Below are 22,007 nucleotides of genomic sequence, written 5' to 3'. Positions count from 1 at the left end.
GAAGCTGTTACATTAACAACTGTTGTGTAAGGGTTTTGTGCAGATAGTATGACAAAAATGTGATAACAAAGGAAAGAAAATGTCAGTACTGTCTCTAATTGTTTTTTGCAAATTAGTATTTCTTGGAACATTTTAAGACTAACTATAAAAAAACTGATACCATAAGGAATCTGAATGTACAGCCATGTTTCTTTTTACTTAAGTGGCCTAAGAGTAGTTACACCACAAACCAGAAGTACTTTTTATATAGAAACCTTTAAAGAAAAAAAAAAAACAAAACAAAAAAAAAACAAACTATAAATGCCCTCTTCTGGATACTTACAATATGCCTTAAATATTTTTTTCTGCTTTTAAACATAAAAATGTCAATGACATTAATGATATTAACAGTTAAAGAAGAAACTGGCTGACTACATGATCACATAAATGCAAAAGTCATTCAATTTACAATATGAACATAAGGCTGTCTTCTAACTTGACTTCAATCATTACCCACATTAGAGGTGTGTAATGGGATGAGCTTAGATTGTCAACAAATAGAATGTATCTATGATCTGCTAAAACAATCTGGAGAATCACATTCTAGTTGAATGTGTCTTTTTTTTACTCCCTCTCTGCTTCAACAGCGTGGGGATTTACAGCTGAAAATGAAACTGAAACTTAAGATTTTGTCCCCAAAAATGAACTAACTGGCTCATATGTAACTGCCTTGGGGTTTTCCAAACCATCAGGGCGTAAGAAACAGTTGTTCGCACAATCTGCACAAAGTGTGTTAACTTTTTAACAACCTCAAGACTGCATCAAGAAAGTCAAACAGGTGAGAGACCATAATAAGCACTGCAGTCTTGATTGCATGACGATGTGTCACAGAGAGCGTGGCAGATCTAGTCCTGTTGTTACAATTGTTTTAGAAGATATTTTTCTGCTCTTACACAGTTTTATCAACTTATGAACAAGCATCTCCACCTCTTCTCTTGTCCTGACCGGTTTATCCGGTCAAGACAACAGAATCATCAGTGAAACGTTTTAATACTAGGCTGTTTTCTTTATGGTGTAAGGCAGTGATATCTGCAAGGTCTTGTCCTCAGTCTTTATTTAAACATGTTTTAGACTGCATAATCATTCATTTCTTGCAACATACATTTATTTAAATGTATGTTGGTCTAAGCAATGTCAGTCTGCAGCTCTGTCATTCAGTTTGCAGCAGCAGGTAGATGACCATGTAGCAGATATTTTGATCATGTTTAACTCAGCACACCTGTTATTTTGACCAGACTATTAACAAAGCAAATGTAACTCTTTCCCATAATATTGCATATGAACATATTATACATATTACAGTGTAAAACTCAGCCTGATCAACATGAAAAATTAAAAAGGGGACCCACAATAAAATCAGAATTTTACTGTAGTGAATGTGGAGAGATTTAAAATGTTTAGGGCTTAAAATATTTGGGAGAAGACCCCTTAAACTCTCTTACATGTTGGTGCCAACTATGAAATGACAAATATATAAACATTTCATGCATTGACCAACAGGTTGTTGCAGAAAAAGAAGATAGAAAATAACATGTTAACTTTTAGATTCAGTTTTTGTGCATTTAAAAAAAATACTTAAAACGAACTACCCTTAAAAATCAGAATTTGAAGAATCAGGATAAAATCATTATTTATGAGGAAAAAAATTCCACATTGTCCACCCTTAACCCATATTGGTCTAGATATGAGTTTTGTCTCTCCTGGTGCCATGTTTCAGGCTTATGCATTAAAGAGTTTATATCATATACCATCAAACCGGTTGTCATAGTAATCAACTTTACAATAAGCTTGTTCATTAAAAAAATGCATTTTTTTAAATAATTAACCAAAAAACATCTATCATAATTATCTTCATAATGAATACCAATCATTTTGTTGGTTGTTGGTCTTTGTTGTTTGGCTAATGAGGACAACTGAGGACTTTTTCTTCTCTTTTAATTTAGCACATCATCATCACCACCAGTGTAGTATTGAGTAGAGAGCAGTTTCATGGCTCATGAACTTGTGTACACCCCTCTGAAACGCCCGAGCTGAATCTGGATCTTTATGAAATCTTAATCTGCTGTTCTTTAAATAAACACTGGCCCTGTATGTAGAGAGAGAAAGAACAAGGCTGTGTGCTGTCAGGCGGCAACAATGGAGCCCCTCGGAGAGCCTCACAAGCAGTCCTGTCACTGATATAAATAGTGTAAGCAGCATCGTTTAGTTTCCAGATGTGCCTCACATTTATGGACAATGACTTAAAACTACAGCTGATTTAATGCTTAAATCATCGTTTTAACAGTCAGCCATGCTCTAGTAATTTAATACAAGCTTACAAAAATACAAATTTCTCATACAAAATGGAGAATGGTTGTGATTTTTTATAATTAACTGAGTTAAACTCTCCTGTAATCTCATTAATGAATCTCACATCCTCTATTGGAGAGCGATCTGCTTTGATCATTGTGGTCAATGACACACTTCATGGAAACTCCATGATCCTCCGGTGCAGCAGGACCCAACCATGTCATGTTACAGCGATCAATGACCTTGTTATCGAATACTTACAATGAAGCTCATTAGTCAGAGATAAATCAATAGATGTAAGACACTTATTCAGACTGTATTTCTGAATATGGTTTCTTATGACAATGATTAGTTAAGATGTGTCATTGTCATCTCTACTGCTCCTCAAAAGCTACTTTGAAAAGGACTGTTGGTCAGATTTAAATCAATAAGCACCAGATGGTTGGTATGTGTACAACTAAATCCAGCAGATATTATACAAGTAGTTGGAGTCAGTTATCATTTTCATCAACACAGACAAGGAAAGTAATTATTAAATACTCAAGTCTTGGAAAAAAGGACATGAAAAATCACAGCGCTGAATGCTATTATCAATGAATTAATTATTTCAAACTGTACTGCCGAGCAGTTTCACATCTGCCGGGGAGGTGTCCACGTGAAAAATTCCTGTACAGATTATCACCCACTTGAGTCGACTAATTGCTTGCAGCTGAATGTTCTAATTGAGCCACATAGTCCTGAGGCTATTTTCATAAAATCATTGTGCTCATGAATTTAATATGCCAACCAGATATAAAAACAACTCACAGTGCCAACAGGATCTATCAAACTCAGCGAAGCCTCAATCCAATTCTCCACACTTTAGGGCCGCATCAATTTCACGTGTTTAAACTGGAACGCAAATTTCCTTCAATGTAATTCCCCAACTAAATACTTAAATTAGTAGGCCAGAGTAATTATGGCAACAAATATTTTTGGCTCTTGAATCCTTACTGATGGAGACTGTACAGTAGAAAAAACAATTTGCTTTCATACACAGTGTGTGCAGTGGGTTTAGCCCCACATATGGAACACTTCAGCTGGAGCCAGAGCACAGAGCGGAGTCTCAACTTGTGGAGAAGTGAAGGATTCGGACCTCACAGCCATGAAGCAAATAACTACATTCCAAACAGGCAAAACAAAATCACCACATTTCTCAATGGAGGATAATTCTTTTTGGCAGCAGAGGCTTTATTTCATTATGCTTGCTTCTTATTTTAGTCCTCCCCTGTAAATAAACGGACAAAAGGAAACAAATCACTAATTAGTCCCACATGCACTCTTGGGCGTTTGTCAAGCTGTCCTTGAATCTATTTTTGACTGTTTCAAGTTTCTGCACTGATTTTTACAAAGACTGCCTTTCTGACTTGCATAAGGATAAATCTATGGCCCATTTTCACATAAATGGTAATCTGCTCTCACACTTCCTATGATGATATATTTCATAAGAGCTCGCAAAAAAAAGATCAATGCATGACTCTGTAAATGGCTCTGTAAATATATGCCAGTCCCAGTTGATTTTTCTTCTTGCCTTATCAGAGATGAACCCTCCTAAGTTTCCTTTTGTGTGCCTTAGACACACCCACCTGAGAGAAACCTTTTGTACCAGAGAAATATTTTAGAAAGCACATATCTCTCTCTCTGTGCTCCGAGTACAATGGCAGAGTGGTGACACTGAAATGCTAAAAAACACTTTGGGAAAATCATCTGAACTGCAGCCTCTGGCATTCTCAGGGTATGCATATGACAAATGAACTAGCGTTTTGGACTAGACTGTTTCGGGGTTTTGTTGTCGGGTTGCTCCTGCTGGGTCAGTATTTGTGCTTCAGTGGGCCGTTTTTGTACGAGCGTGGCTGAGGGCAGCATAATACACAGGGCCACAAGCAGGGAGCATGCATCCTGCAGCCTTTCAACACAGACAATGTGAGTCAGCTATCTGACTTCATCAAATAGGGCTTGACAATAAACCCCCTGAATACAAGAGCTCTACTGTTTTATTTCATTATTTTTTTTATTTCCCAAGGCAGCTTGCCAGAGTTGCTGACGCTCTCATACCATCCAATATCTCTCTCAGTGGCACTCATATGTCATTCCATCCTGTGCACTTTGGCTCATATGGCATCCCTATGTGACAACTGGTCTCCTGGATATGGTCTGCATACGGTGCTAAGAGAGGAACCCCACTGAGTCGCACGTGTGCACAGGCCCGTGCATCTCTGTGGGTTTGTTTTCCACACTAAATCATCACTCTCTGACGTGAGTGATTGCAGCACAGTCAGTGCCTTTAAACTGTGCGGCATCTATGTGGGGTCAGTGATCAATCTCTAAGTTTGTCCAACTAGTTGGCAGCACTAAATTTGAATGAACGAATTTAGCAGAGGGGATATGGGGGAGCTCATTAACATTTAGGCAACCTCATTTCCAGCTTTAAAGGAAACAATTAAGGAATATAGTAGACTTTCATGATAAAGTATAAATGAAGAAAATGCTAAGCAATTACCAGAGGCAATAACTTAACACAGACAACTAAAAATAATTTCAACTTAAAATAGGATGAGACCAAAATAAAATACTTGGGAATAAAGATTAAAACAAAATGTATGAAATCAATAACCAATCTTTGGAAGAAAAACCTAAACAACTACACAACCAAAACGATGGTTCTTACACAGTTCTTTTTCCTGTTTCAGACCCTACCTTTTCCAATTCTCTCAGCATCTATTAAGTATACAAATGATTATAATCAAATCTAATCTGGAACAATAGAAGGAAAATAATATTATTCAACAAACTGATCTGATTTAAAGAATATGGAGGTTTAGCCCTTATCTCCTAGGCAATTGTAATGTAACACAAATAAACACAATAACATGTTCAAATGAAAGAGAAGATAAATTGTTAACAATTGAACAAGAATCCATACCAATATCAATAAAAACCTTACTATACATAAACAAAAATGACAATTTAAATTTTGGACCACTGAATAAGAGGGTGGATAATGCATTTAAAGCTGGGAAAATATACGCAAGGCTAGTAAAAATAGATGAGGACTTACTTATCCTCAGAGAAAAGGTAAGGGACTCCATATTATACCAAATAAAACCCAATAATAACATTATGTACTGCAACTCTGGGTTTCAAGGATTAGAAGTTTAGGATTTATTTAAGAAAAAGTTATAAAAGCAAAGAAGAAAAAAAAGTTACAAGAAAAAGTTCAATCAGAAACTGTCCCTCTTAGAGTGGAAGGGAGAATTTCAAATATAATATGGATCAATAAAAATACATTCTTGTTTTATCATGTAACTATATTGCTCTCTAATTTACAGCATCCTTTTTATTGTGATGATTCTATTGTGTTAATTTGTCTTTTTACTCATATTTGTTCTTTTATGTTTGTAAAGCCTTTAAAGCTCTCGGGTCATTTGCGGTTGTTTTAAACATTTTTTTTTTTTTATCTTTAATTAGATTTATCTTAATTGGTACATTTCTGTATTGTTTTAAGATAAGACAAGATGAACTTTATTGTCCCACAGAGTGAGAAATGTGTCTTGGGCTCTTCATCCATGCTGCAGCCATAGCATAGCAACACTCAACAACATACAGATTACACATGAATAACACTTTGACATACAACATTGAGAATCAACAAATAATTCCCTAAAAAATTCTAGACTATACATACCTTTAGATTCTCAGAGTACCAGTGAAAAAGTGCAGTAGTAATCACAGTCAGATCTATTGCCATTCCTGCCTTATGTGCTGCTATTAAAAAGCTTTATAGACACAGGAATAAAGGAATTATTCTGGTTTTACTTTTGAATAGAATGATAATGGTTCAATCCTTTACCAAATAAATTGTTATACTTTTATTTTATACATGTAATGCAACACACTTTATTTTCTCTTCCTTTGTCTTTTCGGTCTCTCTCTCTCTCTCTCATACACACCAAACTATGTCATCCCATATCCACACACAACAGGAATTCTTCTTCATAACGAGGCTCAGCTTCATTAATACCTCAAAATAAAGCTGTGATAGACTTCTGCTCTTTTACTTAAACTAGGGTGCACATTTTCATGGTAATGAGTTAAACAGAGTAAATCAGAATAGACAGAATAATACGCTCCAAGAGGCTGGATCTGATCTGCAGATTCTTTCCTGTCAAAAAAGTTATTTTTTTGAGGAATTTATTTTGAAAGTATTATTATATTCATATTCTGAAATCTAACTCAATTGTGAGGTTTTCCTGAACTTATGACTCATTTCTTACTAAAAAACTTTTTTTTTCTGTTTATCAGCCTTACTACACCTCCCAACTTTGTGATTGAAGTTTGTAACTCTCTTTCCATGCAGTTCAGCTGTCTTAGCACTGAACTAACACTTACTTCTTGAACGTTATTGATGCTGCCAGGCTGCAGTTGAATTTTTTTCTACATTTTTCTTAACTCCAAACTTGAATCAAGTATTCCTATTTTTAACAGAGTAACTTGGTTCAAAAGCAGCCCACTTATTCTCCATGTGAATGATTTCACTCCAAAAGATAGGGGGGGGGGTTTAAACGCAGGAGATATGGATGCCAGCAGGGGCAACCAGACGAATAAAACAGTTGACACTGACAGTATCTGGTTGCTCTGAGCAAGACAGCATGTGTAACTATAACTTTGGCAGATCCCTCATTTTGAAAATCAATCTTTTTTTTTCTTTGTACAGCACAGAGACGTCTGCAGCTTTACCTTTGCGACATGATCTTGTAGGCATCTGGAAGATAGCAGTTGATGTTCTCCATCTGGAAAGGGTCGGCGTCGCAGATCTTGTCATCTGTTCGGCCATAGTTGGCACTTTCAATCATTATGACATCACTTCCTGGACACCGCAGATCGATGGGATAGCCCTCACAAGACAGCTCTCTCCGTACTAAGCCAAATGGCAGGGCGGCTCGACTAAACCCTGAGGGAGAAGACAGAGAGAGAAAGAGCTCTTTCAGTACAAATCGAAGGGAGATGTGTTGTTGGACTGACACTGAGGAAGAGGGTATAAAAAGCAGGAGACACATGATATCAGAGCAGTGTGCTGAACGTACATAAAAGTGGCATTTCTTGGCACGTTCACACAATTTTCTAAAGTAAAGGACTAAAACTGTGAAGGTCGAGGAATCAGGCAGAATTGTTGACAGTTAAACATGGATTGCAGCACTTTTCTGACACACATTGGTATATTGAGTGAACACTTCAGAATTGAATTGCACCAGTAAACTATTGGTGCCAGTATGTCACCCACATGCCTAACTGCTGCTAAAAAAAGAAAAAAAAGATCAATAATTGTCATTAACATGTAGCTTGTTGGCTAAAGTGTGACCCCTTTAAAAGTAAGCACTGATACAGCACTGATAACCAAATCTGACAGCTAGGGGATGGTAGAAATTATAATTCCATTAAGAATTTGTTTTGTAAAACATTATTTATCCGTCACCACAATTTCTTCTTTGTCATACTGCTATGTTTTTCATTTCAATATGGAAACAGGCTGTCATCGTCGCAGAGCCTATCACCAGAGACTTGTGGTTTACTTGCAAAGCTCATTTTTCTATCTAAAATGAAAAAGTACAACAAGCATCTGTACAGCATGAGTGTAATTTAATCCACTTTGCTGTTCTGACAATCGAAGAGAGGGCCATTGTAAAGCCAGGAAAAATAGTTAGTGTATGTGTATGTGTGTCTGTCAGGGAGGGTGAGGGGGTTGGAGAAACAGAAAAGAAATCAATATCATGGCTTTGTGCTCTGCAAATACAAGCGATGCCAACAGCTACACTTAAACCAAAGCGAACTACATACGTAAACTATAGTGATCCGAATGCGAGATATTTTTGGTCAGAGCAGCTTTTAACAGCAGTGACACGTCAAGTACCAGAGGAGAGTTGCACAGAGCTTAAAGAGATTGCCAGCTGCCCCTTTGTGAACTCCACCAAAGGCAGCACTGAATAATAACCGCAGCTTTCTTTCGAGCAGTTCTGACTTTGTCACCTCTCAGAATAACTGTGTTGTTACCTGGAACTTGTTTGGTTGATAGCTGTGTTGTTAGTGTTTCCAACGCCTCTATTTCCCTAATGAGGTTTGGTTCAAGGCACAGGAGCAAGAGAGAAAAAAGATCTTCATTATTACCTCTTATGCACTAATTTGTTTGGCACCTGGAATAGTTGGATCGATCTTTATGTGCAGTTGTTTATAATTACAAAGCTCTTTTTCTGTCCACGAGTCATGCTGTGAGATGTTCGACCTGTGGCAAAAGTTTCTTCAAAACCACCAACTCCATCCTTGTTAGACTGACCTTATAGTCCATTTTACCCTGTTGGAAGTTTCATCAATTAACTCCCAATACAATTATCCTCTGATTAAGTGCTACGCAGCACTGGCAGCTGATAAGCATTCTGTACAGTGCCTCTCGACAAGTAATACTACTGTGGTATTTTACAAAGGACGATAAATGTCAGTTTGTATTGCCTGATCCTTTGTTTGTGCACCAATAAGGCAAAAGCACAGCTTCTAAAGGTGCTCAGTGAAGAGCTGAGGGTAAACATAGGCTATATCTGTATGCAGGAGGGCAGCTGGACTATCTAACCTCTATAAAACTTTATTTGTTTGGAAACATACGATCATCAGGGAAGGATCTTTTTTTCTCCCTACTTTATCTTTGTGACGGCAAACTTTCTCATGTGACCAATAGGCATGACAAGAGAAAAACTCTCAAATAAGATTGGTTTTGGCTATATTTCTCTCTGTTTTGTGCACCCTTTTTCTCTCTGGAGTGAAAAAAAAAAAAACGCTTAGGGTGATAAACAATTTATCAGAGATGCTGGCTTGAGAGAAAAAGCCCAAGTGGAGAAAAAAATGAAAACACGGCCTGTCTGGAAGACAACTTGACAGCCAATCTTGAGTTTGTGTCAGTGCACTCCAGCATAGCTCAATCAAAAGTCAGCAAAACAATGTGTGGTTACTATAAGAACCTATGTAAAACATCAATCAATGCCACATTACATTCTTTACACTCAAACCAAAGATTTGAAAATGCCAGATCTTCAGTGGAGACACATCTTAGGTTTTCTCCCAACAGTTAGTCTCATCAAAGAAAATGTCAGCTTTTATACTTAAATAAGAAGGAATTTAAAGGGCTATTAAATCTACAAAATAACATCTCAAGAATCATACTTTCACTCCAATATTTCTATAAGGCTTTGAATAAAAATCCCTGAAACGAACAATATAAGTTTCTCTATTGAACAGACTGAATCCATTCTTACTAGAGGTCACATACATTCAAAACGGATCAATAGAGCATGATTACATATGGCTAAGTGAGATATATTTACCCTGCAATCACTTACTTTAGGCTAGAAGTGAACTGTTTTTTTAAGCCATGTGCAAGACCTCGAAGATTGATCCAAAGATCCCACAGCCAAACCCGCTGATGCTCCTTGTCCAAGGACCACTTAAATCACTCTGCACAGCTTTTAAAATCTCTCCTTCTGGTTTTATGATTTAGTACCGATGCAGACTCTCTGCTTAAGTAGGAAAACAGAGGCTGGAGCAAATGAGGAGATAAATGTGTGCTCGAGAACACTCTTAAGACTTCTACTCAAATACACAAGCAACCTTTCAACCATGCTGATGATGACAGGCTCCTGTAATAGCGGTACATTTTTGTGTTCAAATCCAGGGGAAATCAAACAAAATTGCTGTCCTTTAAGCGCCAGCTGGGTTTGTGCATCATGGGCCAAAAGCATCGCAGCAAACAACCTCCAAAAGCCTCTCTCCATTGATTAGGCCTGAGGCTGAACTACTTACTCGCCCTGGTGTCGGATGGTATTTTTGGTGCACGGAGAGATGAGTGACATGGACCAATCAATGCAGGGGACACCCAATAGTCCTGCAATCAGACTTAAATCCAATAGATAAAGCCCTTCTCGCAAGTAATTCTAATGCATTATCTGATACTGATTACATTTCATTTAGGTTTGGTTCACTGCCCCTTTTTATTCTGTTTGGAATGAGACTCCTTACAAAAAAAAAAACCTCTCGCCTATTGATATACAAATTTCAAACTGCTGTGATGTGATGCAATTTTGCACTAGCACATTCATACACAGAAATATTCATCACTCAAAACAAGCTAGGGAAAAAACTTATTTACTCTGTTATACTGACACATCAAAATCTGCTCCCTGTTCTTTCATACTGAATAATAGAGGGCTTATGTGATTACTTCAAAAAATCCTTTTCCCCCTTTTTCATACAGATGATAAGAAGACAACAAAACAACATCCATCCAGCTTGGGCATGGCGATGCTTTGTAATTACAACAGAATAATAAGATCACAACAAATCTGACATAAACACGATCTAATGCTCACTGTCTCAATCACTTCTATATTCAAATGAGCCGTAAAAGTAATCATAACTTAGCTCATGAGGGCATTAGCATAACATTTCAGGGGATGCATGCTATGAAAATTATTATCATACCATATGGTGACAGTAATCAGTGCCAATAATCAATGTTAGTATAAGTCTTTAAAATCACATCAGCAAAGACCTCAGTTTATTGGAGCAGCTGAGCACACTTCTTGCTATATTGTGTTCTTTTTTAAACTTATGAGCTTTCAATGAATAAGAAAAAAGTTTGCTGAGCCAACGAAAATGGTGCCACACACAGCGCTTATCAATGCTGCATTGGTGCAAAAAGAAAAACAGAGCTGCATGACTGCAGCTGAGATGAATTTTTAAGTTGTTTCTTTTTAGGTTGTCACACAGATACACACTGCTCACACTCAAAGAGAAACTCAGCACCCTCTTCCTGGCAGGTAGCACATACTTCAGACACCTCCTCAGAATATGAGATGTTATTTTTCTAGCTTTGATGTTGCTAACACTCTGTCACGGTGCATCCACACCTATATGAGAGGGTTGGAGAGACAGATGCCAATCAATCAAATATCTACCATGAGGAGTTTTACATGCTCAATTATAATTGAACTCAAGGCAGCGAAGGATCAAGGAATAACCAATAAAACGTGACAAGAAAAGCTCCATCCTGTGACCATGGCAACGTGTTGCTGCAGAGACATTGCTGGTCAGATCCGTACCATGGCCTTGCAAACACTCTTCCCTAATCAGTCATTCTGGTCACCCACCACACTGCCATCACCACTGGGGAGACATTTCAAATCCTCCTCATCAGACATGTAGCATGCATTAAACTGAGCAGTGATTAGTGCCATGTTACTATACAGTTACCTCATACTGATAAATGATACTGAATGATAGCTGCTACATTTATACAACCAATAGTTCAAATTGAACATCTGTTTGTCTTCATTTTTCATGTGCACAAACTCAACCTTTTGGCGTGTACTTTTAATACATGTTGTTATCACATGCTTGTAATACATTTTGATTGGTGCATAGGCCCTGTATTTCCATGGGTTATAGCACTTCATTGCACCAATGAGGAAGCTCTACTTAAAGCTTCCCATGCTGGTGTTTACTACCATGTGTAACCTTTGCCATTACATTAGGCCCAAATGCAATCTGCAGCTGAAGAGCTGTGAGAAACTCCCATATGTAAAGGAGGGCCCATTATGCACCGTCTCTTTGGTGCTGTAATGTTTTAATTCATTTTTTCCCACAGATGAGCCAAATCAATTGGAAAGTGACCATCTGGTAGGATATGAGTGTCAGTGAGGCAGTGGTAATGAACAAAATGTCTTCCTATTTCACACAAACGAGGAGTCATTAGGATCTTTATCAGCCATGTGGGGACCTTTTACTATGTAGTCCCCTGAAACCAGACATTATGGTGATCAAACCTAAAGGGGCTTACTGTACATGTCACATACTACAACCCCACTTACCAAAAAAGTTTGTGTGCTGTTTTAAATGCAAATAATCCATAATGCAATGATTTGCAAATCTCATAAACCCATATTTTATTCACAACTGAACAAAACACGTCAGATGTTTAAACGAAGACAGTTGGACATTTCATGATGGCAGCAACACATCTCAAAAAAGTGTGAACAGGGCCATGTTTATCAATGTGTAGAATCCCCTCCTTTTTAACAGCAGTCTATATATCTGGAAAGTGAGGAGGCCAGTTACTGGAGTATTGGGAGAGGAATGTTGTCCCATTCTTTTCTATTGTAGGATTCTAGCTACTCAAGAATCCAGTGTTTTCTTTTCCAGATTTTCCAGATCTGACCACAGAACAGTTTTCCATTATGTCTCAGTCCATTTTATATGAGCTTTTTGGTATCTTTTTGGCAGGATGCAGTTTTAACTTGCATTATTGTGATGGCAAAGGTGAGCTGTAAAAACATACAATAATTTCTGGTAGTATTCCAGAGCCCATGCAGTGGTTTAATTAGCAGAATTATGCCTGTTTTCAATACAGTGCCACCTGAGGGCCTGAACATCATGAGCATCCAATATTGACCCTCAGCCTTGTCCCTTGCCCATAGAGATTTCAGAAGTTTTTGGTGAAATTTTGTACTGTAGATTGTGGGACATTCAAAGTCTTTACAATTTTACCTTGAGAAACATTTTTCTGATATTGTTTCACCATTTTTAGATGCAGTTTTCATATATAAGTGGACCTCTGCCCATCTTACTTCTCTAAAATGCACCTTTTATACCCAGTCATACTACTTACCTGTTGCCAATTAATGCAATTTATTGCTCTTCCAGCTGTTTTCCATAAGTACAATTTACTTTTCCAGCCTTTTGCTGCCTTATCCCTCCTTTCTGAGATGTGTTGCTGCCATCAAATCCAAAATATTTTGAATGAAATAGTAATGTCTCAGTTTCAACATCTGATATGTTTTCAATGTTCAATTGTGAATTCAATATGGATTTATGAGATTTGAAAATTACTGCATTTTTTAAATTCACATATTTTTAAAGTGCCCCAACTTTTTTGGGAAGTTGGGTTATATACATGACAAGTACACACAATGCAATTGTAGCTTCTGAACTTTTATGACATAAACAAACTTGAGTCACCTTTAATTAACTAGAATGATTCCACAGTCGCCTCCAGCCTATTATGCAGCATAAATGACAGTGGTACTATTCTGCTTTTTAACAGGGCTGTCCTGCTTCTAGAAAAAGGTTTTCATATTAAAATGACCCCTTGTAACTTGAGTTGCACATGCATCCAGAGTTAGTCCAGGGGCACGGTGGAGGCTGATCAAAAGACCTATTCAGCCACTCAAGCTGCCTTCATTGTGGCCAGAAAAGCACAAAAGAGGTCTCCAGATTATTTTGATGTGAAACCAGATAATTTTTCTGTCAAGAGCCAATGAGAAGTGTGACGGGGACGCTCCTGATGCTTGTCGTGCGACGTTTACACATCCCTTCAATTTTTCTCGCCCCTCTGATGAGAGCTAAACAGCTGCTTGTAAATGAGCTAGCATCACCGTGTGGCCCTTCCATTATTCTGCGCTCCTGAGCCGACAAGGTCGCTTGCTGGGGGGATTTGGGGTGAAAGAAAAGTATGGCCTATAGCGTTAGCTCGGGAGCCACAGGAAACACAGCTTGAGTCCTGGAGGTTGTGCTGCCCCACCCCTGCTCCCTCCTCTCTGTGATACAAGCAAAAGAAGTCTGTGAGGGAAAAGAAACCTTTAAGTCAAGGCTCTTCCCACAGTGCTGATTCTATAATCCAGAGATATCCTTTACAACAGCATGTATTCTTAAGAAGTCAGGTCCACGCAGGGGAGGAGAAGAAAGAAAATATTGCAAATATCCTGCAAACAGCGGGGTACGAGCTAGACCGCTGACTTTGTGTGGCCATTGTGAAAAAGAGATTCACTACTGCTTTGACAGATATTAACATTCTTTTGAATTTCTTAACTTTTTCTTGAGACTGTGTTCCTTTTTCTTTCTCTTTGTGCGATGAAAGCTGATGTCATATTTTGGGCTTGGCTAACAGCAAATGACAGTCACTTATGTCGAGGTTAATCCTGCTCTGTAATTCAGCCCATAACATCTGTAGGTTATTAAGCTCTCTGACAACTGATGTTGAAACGATGACTTATGTGGCACAGAGACGCACTGAAGAGACTTCTTAGCTCATATTTCCATCAGAGATGATCAGTGACAACGCAAAGTTATTCTGCAGGGGAAAGACATTGATTTTTCTGTTCTTATTTCACCCATCCATCAGCTCGATGCACGCTGCAAGGTTTAAAAAAATAGTTAGCACTGAGCCACATTTTTCTTGAAGTAAAACATATCCATTGCTTTTATCAGAAGAAAAATGTCAAAGAAGAAAGAAAAAGATCCCATAACACATTGTGTAGTGTCAAAATATGTGTTAGACCAGTTTATGTGAGGGCTTTGAAACCGACGTGTACGGAGAAAAGGAGACAGGATAGAGAGACAGAGATATTGGGTAAAAAGAAGAAGAAGAAGAGGCTAAGAGCAGCAGGGGAACGAACATTCCAACCTCATTTGTATTCTCCACCATCCAATTCACTCCAGTTCATTTACATCTCCACTACTTCCATAGCAACAGCAGGGGGGCTATCAGGAGCATCTTTGATATAGGTACATGACTCTGAAAAAGATCTTGTCATTTCTATCTGAATAGAAGCCACAGGAAAAAAGGCTGTGATTTTCTTCCCTCTTTTGGTGTTAAGGTGGGCTTCTTTAGCACAAATTTACCCTGTCATACATTTACTTTCTTCCTTTTCCCCTGACTACAACTTGCAGCCACATAAGCCTGAACAGGAAATGCCATCATTACACAGGAAAGGAATATGACCCTGCAGCTTTTTACCTAATGATTTTACTGCTCTCAGACAAAAAAGGACCAAAGAAAAGTCTTATGTTTTAGAAAAAAACATTTTTTTCTGATGCAGAAAAAAGATGAAAATAAGATGAAAAAAGAAGGCATCATGTGTTGCAGCCAGACTACAATGAAAATGTGCGGCACCAGCAGGAAAACACAGCCTCATCAAATTCCATGTACACTTGTATGTAAATCAACCTTAAGGCCTAATTAAGCTCTATGGGGCTCATCAAGGTCATAAATCCCCCTTTTTTCATAATGCATTATTGACTTCACATCATCTGCACATGTCGGCTGACTGCACTCGCACAAGCACACAATGTCATCTCACTGTCTAATATCGGATAGCCCTGGGGCCAGGCGGTGTGTGTGTGTGAGAGAGAGAGCGAGAGAGAAGGGGTGAGTGCTTTTTAGGTCACACAAAAAAGGCAAGGACATCTTCTCGTAATGAAATGGCTGCTATGACCATCAAACAGTAAATTTTTTCTCTCATGGTCCTTAACAAATGGTCACTGGTAGATTTGAGCCTTAAATTACAGCACATTTTCCCATGATCAAGGGTAGGTCGAGGCTCTTTGCTCATCTTATTAATATAGTAAGGAGGCAAAAATTGTGCACTTTTTTTTTTAAATCCTGAAGTTAACAACCTTCAAACGTAGACTAAATTAAGAGACACTGACTCAGTGGTTTTAAAGTATTTTGTCAGCTGTGATCTAGCCTCACTTTTCAGGTTTTTCAATTTCAAAGTGAGATTTCTGCACCTTAAATGTGTCTTTTTGAAAAAGAAGTCAACTGAGACGGTTGTTCTGAAAGAGAACTGCTACAAAGCAGTGACTGCAAGGAATCACAAGTGGTTTTTGATACAAAAATGAGTGTCTCTATTGACCTTCAATACCTTCTGCAATACCGTACCATGTAACCGCTAAGTATACCAATAATACAATACAATCAACTATAGTTTTTAGGCCCCCCATAACAACAGTGAATGAGACTACACTGACATGAGCCATCACTTCTTCTTAGTAATATTTAATGCCTGATACTAGGGATTCACAATATTAGATTTCCACCAATATCTGATATGCTGATATTTCCAAATACATTTCAGCCGATACCAATACACACCCTTTATTATTGTAAAAAGCACAAAGTGTCTCCAGTGCAAAGAAAGAGTGGGGCTGGGGAGAGGCTGGCTCATTTTGAGCGTTCCTCCTGCTCTCTCTGTACATCAGGCCGGTGCCTGTATGACAAATATGACCAAGATAATACATGTACAGCGTTGACCAAACATAAACTTTATCTGTGCGTCAAACATTTTTCAATGAAACCTCGAGATCAGTAGTGCCACCAGGATGACAATTCAACATACGCAAAATAACCATTCCAGTGCGTGAATGACACCTTTAGGTTCCCATGTGCACTTAAAAGAGCGCACCTACAAACCCGCGCACAGAGAGACTACCGCTGCAAGTACTGCACAAAAACTCAACCACACGCAGCCAGAAAACTGCCCCTTTAAACAACAGACAGCTTTAAGAGCAGCAAAGAGAAGAGCAACTAGAGTTAAAAGAGAAATTGCATCAGTTATAAGAAACTTATCCGTCGATATAAGTAATGAATAGCCAGAAGATGGGGAAAAACAGATTTCCTACCTAAAAAAAGAAGTTAATCCATCATCTCTCTGTTGCGTCAAACTCTCCATCTATGCCAATATCCTTCTGAATGTCCATCAGTACCAGTCCACTCAGACATTTGTCTGTCGTCGTACTCCTTAGATGGTTTAAGCCGACGTAAGCAGCTGAGGGAGCGCTCAGCACTTGCAGTGGATACAGGAATCATCAAATGAACCTTCAGCACAGTGTTAATGTTTGGATACAAGTCTGACTTTAACTCAGTCTCACATTGCTAACTTGATAGTTTGGCGGCAGAATTTTTTTGTAAATATATCCCTTGACCTGTTACCACTACAAGGGAGTCGGTTTAGAGGTCTTCCTGCAGTGTGTGTATGTGTGTGTGTGTGTGTGTGTGTGGTGGTGGTGGTGGGAGGGGGGTTGGGGGGGGCTAGTTAAACATCCTTTAGCCCAAAGAAAGGGTTGAAATGACAGTTTTTTAGGAAATAAATCTTTAAATTTGAAATCTTTATCAGGAGGTCAGACCAGGAAAATTCAGGATCCCTTTGGTTTAATTACTACAAGGCCACCAAAATGTTTAAAGAGATTAATATATTTATAGATTAAAACACATAATTTTTTTCTTGAAGTACACAGGCATTGATTGAAGCATTAAACTTTGAAAAAATAAACAATTCCAGTTTGTTTTTAAATCATACAAATATTTACAGCACAACCCGAGTTGGGGGATGAATAATTGTTCTTAAATCACAATTGAAGGAAAGATTTCAATTAACCACAATTTTCATTTTTGCCATAATCACCCAGCCCTATCTTTCAGAATCCCGTTGTTGTCTGCTATAAGAAATCAACCTATGCAGAAGGAATTATGTTAATTGGATCTACCAAAAGTATGGAGTATTAGCAATATGTAGAGAACAGTTAAATGGGTCCATTTTTTCAATGTTTGACTCACAAGTTGCCCGTTTGCTAACTTGTTAGCAAGGTCAACCAAATAGCTTCATTCATAACCAGTTTAAAGGGGGCATGTCAGAACCTAGCGTAGTGGAGTCAGATGGACTCCTTTCAAGAAAACACTTCCCAAGGACAGAAATCCAGTTAAATGTCCTTACAGAGCGATAATTATGGTTGGACTTAACTGTACAAGCAAACATACTGACTGAGTGATATTTAAGACTGATATTTAAGAAAACAGTATTAACTATTTTGACGAAAACACTACTTTTACATCTACAGAACAAAATTAGTAGAGATAATAGGTACTGCTTTGTACACAGGGGTTGGTGCAAAACCTAAATTTCCTCTCAGGGGCTTTAAATGACTAGTTTGGTTTTGTTTATTGCCATCTTAAAAGGGGATCAAAATATTGGAATTTTACAAATATCCAAAATGTAGATATTTCCTGTCTCATTTTAGCTGATACTGATAGAGATACTGATACCAATAGATATACACTTCTGTATAGCTAAGAACACAGAGAGTCTCCTGTGCAAAGAGAGGCTGAGTAAAGCAGAGCTGAGAGGGGAGTGGGGTACAAAGACAGTCTGGTAGTTGTTTCACATTCTGGGCTTCAATCAAAATGTTCAGAGCTCACTGTGGGCACTGTTTGGCACCCTAGGCAACTTCTTAAAACCTGATGGTCCAGTGTTACATTTTCCCAATATCCAGGGCCAAAATGTGATATATACTGCAGATATGTATCGCTGACATATTGGCTGTAAATATCGTTAGAACTGTTCATGTCTGTTGATACCGATACCTTACTTTTTAAGCTCATACCTGATATCATGAATACCTATCTTTATACATCAAATTTAAATAGAATGGCAATAAATAGACATTAAGTTAATGTTATTTTAGCATAAAAATATGAATAAGAATGATCATGAGACATTTACAGAAACCATCCGTAAAGTGCTTCAAAAATCTAAGCATCTTAAAGCATCATATTGTTTTTGGTGACAGCAAAAATTCCAGACCTCTTAATACAGTCTGTTAATGACAATATTTTGGAGATTATAAAAAAAACTATAGTTGAAAGTGATAAAGATGTGAGCCATATTTTGGTGTAACACCGTAGAGCCCTGATGTGTTTGTCAGCTCTTCCTCAGGTTGACATCGTTCCCACAGTTTCCATTACAAGTGATGAAAAAGAAAAAATGGACTCAGATACATTGGGTAGTCCAGACTTCCTTCTCTGCTCCAGTGAAGCGTTTGATGCTCCTCGATTCAATAAGGAAGCATTTCCCAATGGGTCACCAGTGGCAGTACACACAAATGAGAAAGGTCCATCTGCTTGGTTTTGCATTCCCAGAGTGCACTTCTTTAAGCAGAGGTTCCTCTCCCAGAGACTCGGCTCTCATGTGTATGCATTTGTGCCACATTATTCAGCAAGTGCTTCAACTGACCCCCACCTGGCATTTAAATTCCCTGACCAACCGGGTAGTCATGCCCTGATGACACGACTGCTGCTCCGACTGAATTCTTTATGCAGCTCTTATTCAGACTCGACCGCAGACCTGCCACCTTCTGGGTGAGGCAGATTGTTATGTGACACAATGCTGTTTTACTACATAGGTCTCTCAGGCTTTTGTCTCTTGACTGGCCTCACTCAATGTTATTCTGCATACAGAGAACTCTTACAATTAAACACAAAGAAAAATAGCCTTTTTTTATAAAGGATCTCTATTTTTCTATTTAATCAAGGCACTATTATGTTTAGATTTACGGAAGTTCAAGGATGTGGTCTCATAACAATGTAAGAGACGAGCTAGCCAAGCTACGATTGACTTTTTGGACTATGTTCATCAAGGATTTTTTGGCTGCCATTCAATTCGATCCAGACACTGAATATTACCACGATGACCTTCCAAGTCATATGTATTTTTTCCTTCATCGTTGATTGTTCTGATGCTAAAACAAGGCTCACCCCAGCATTTTCATTAGAAACTTTTAATCACATATTTCACCTATTTGAGCCAATGTCTGCTATCCCTATACTCCTCTGTTTCTTAGCACTCACACCTCACAGCAGGGACACTTTGAAGGCCTCATTTAAGGATTTATCAGATGTGTCTCATGCTCATCAGCCTTAACTATTGCTTGTTGGTTATTTTAATATAATTCAGGAGATTGTGGGGGGGTTGTGAGTGTGTGTGGTGAAAATTAAGGAACAAGAATCCCTGTTTATTAAAAAAGGCAATGATCCAACTCAGCTGAGTCAGTATCAAATTAGAAACCCTTAAATACTACAAGGGGGTTTATTCAGAATTACTTTTTACACTAGTTTATTTGTAGCTCTTGTAGAACCACAGCAAAGAGCCGTATTTGAGCCAATCATTCACTTCAGAGGGAGGTTTTAAGAGCAATGGCCCAAACCCCTGACACATGGAGGCACTCAGGGGTCATTATGACTAAGAGGGTCAAAGGCTGAGTCTCACCCGTTCAAGATCTGTCATAGCACAAATGGCCAGGCTTGACATGTGCTAAGTTTGATAGTGGGACAACCAACACGTCATTGCTAGTTTACTCTGGAACAACAAACTTGGGGCAGTGAGCTTTGGGGGAGCTTTAGTGTTGACTCACAGCCAGAGATGCAATGGTGGTGGAGTTAGACTCGATATGGTTAACTACACAGCAGTGTTCATTTTGGCAGCTATTTTAAACTGAGTCTTAGTCTTTGTTTGAAAAGCCTTTAAGTTTTAGTCATGTTTAACCTTTGTAGTTTTATTCTAGTCAATAAAGACTCAAAAACATTTTAGTCCATATAAGTCCCTACATCTTAGTCTTTACTTCTTGTCTTAAACCAATTTAATCAGACAAATTGTAAAATGAGTCTAACTGTATAAATTTCATTTGAATGCACTAACAATATTTTAATTGATTTAAGATTTACTGTTGAGAAAACTGACATAAGTAACCTGCACGGTGGAGAAATATCATGGATTAAGACCAACAGTCCAGCTCATTTTAGTCTCCTCAACTAAAACTTCATCAGATTTTTAGCACCAAAGATCTATCTTACACTATTATGAGTCAAGTCTATTTCTTGGAAAAACGATAGTCAAAATAGTGTCCAATAGTGAAAATCTTTAGTCATAGCTTTAGTCAATGAAATGAACACTGCCACACAGTTACTAATATACACTATATTGCCAAAAGTATTCACTCATCCATCCAAATAATAGAAATCAGGTGTACCAATCACTTCCATGGCCACAGGTGTAGAAAATCAAGCACCTAGGCATGCAGACTGTTTCTACAAACATTTGTGAAAGAATGGGTCGCTCTCTGGAGCTCAGTGAATTCTAGCATGGTACTGTGATAGGATGCCTCCTCTGCAACAAGTCCAGTTGTGAAATTTCCTCGCTCCTAAATATTCCACAGTCAACTGTCCATGGTATTATAACAAAGCGGAAGCCATTGGGAATGACAGCAACTCAGCCACAAAATGGTAGGCCACATAAAATGACGGAGTGGGGTCAGCGGATGCTGAGACGCATAGTGCGCAGAGGTCGCCAACTTTCTGCAGAGTCAATCACTACAGACCTCCAAATTTCATGTGGCCTTCAGATTAGCTCAAGAACAGTGCATAGAGAGCTTCATGGAATGGGTTTCCATGGCCGAGCAGCTGCATCCAAGCCATACATCACCAAGTGCAATGCAAAGCGTCGGATGCAATGTTGTAAAGCACGCTGCCACTGGACTCTAAAGCAGTAGGGACGCATTCTCTGGAGTGATGAATCGCGCTTCTCCATCTGGCAATCTGATGGGCAAGTCTGGGTTTGGCGGTTGCCAGGAGAACGGTACTTGTCTGACTGCACTGTGCCAATAGTTAAGTTTGGTGGAGGGGAGATTGTGGCGTGGGGTTGTTTTTCAGGAGCTGGGCTTGGCCCCTCAGTTCTAGTGAAAGGAACTCTGAATGCTTCAGCATACCAAGAGATTTTGAACAATTCCATGCTTCAAACTTTGTGGGAACAGTTTGGGGATGGCCCCTTCCTGTTCCAACATGACTGTGCACCAGTGCACAAAGAAAGGTCCATAAAGACATGGATGAGAGAGTTTGGTGTGGATGAACTTGACTGGCATGCACAGAGTCCTGACCTCAACCTGACAGAACACCTTTGGGATAAATTAGAGCAGAGTCAAGGCAGGTGAGTGAATAC

The 22,007-nt window shown here is 38.6% G+C and overlaps 1 protein-coding gene across 10 annotated transcripts in view; it reads right to left on the bottom strand.

Moving 5' to 3' along the window:
* adgrl2a (adhesion G protein-coupled receptor L2a) overlaps window positions 1–22,007 on the bottom strand; it is a 113,729-nt gene that overhangs the window by 56,333 nt on the left and 35,389 nt on the right. For all 10 annotated transcript variants that reach the window (XM_041791182.1, XM_041791183.1, XM_041791186.1 and 7 more), the window contains exon 3: window positions 7,105–7,318. In XM_041791182.1, coding sequence (XP_041647116.1) covers window positions 7,105–7,318 — 214 coding nt within the window. The remainder of the gene's footprint in view (window positions 1–7,104; window positions 7,319–22,007) is intronic.

This window comes from Cheilinus undulatus, linkage group 7 (assembly GCF_018320785.1).
Source record: "Cheilinus undulatus linkage group 7, ASM1832078v1, whole genome shotgun sequence".
Lineage (NCBI taxonomy): Eukaryota > Metazoa > Chordata > Actinopteri > Labriformes > Labridae > Cheilinus > Cheilinus undulatus.
The sequence above is the reverse complement of the archived record's forward strand: the minus strand, read 5'-3'. Positions and strand labels throughout refer to the sequence as shown.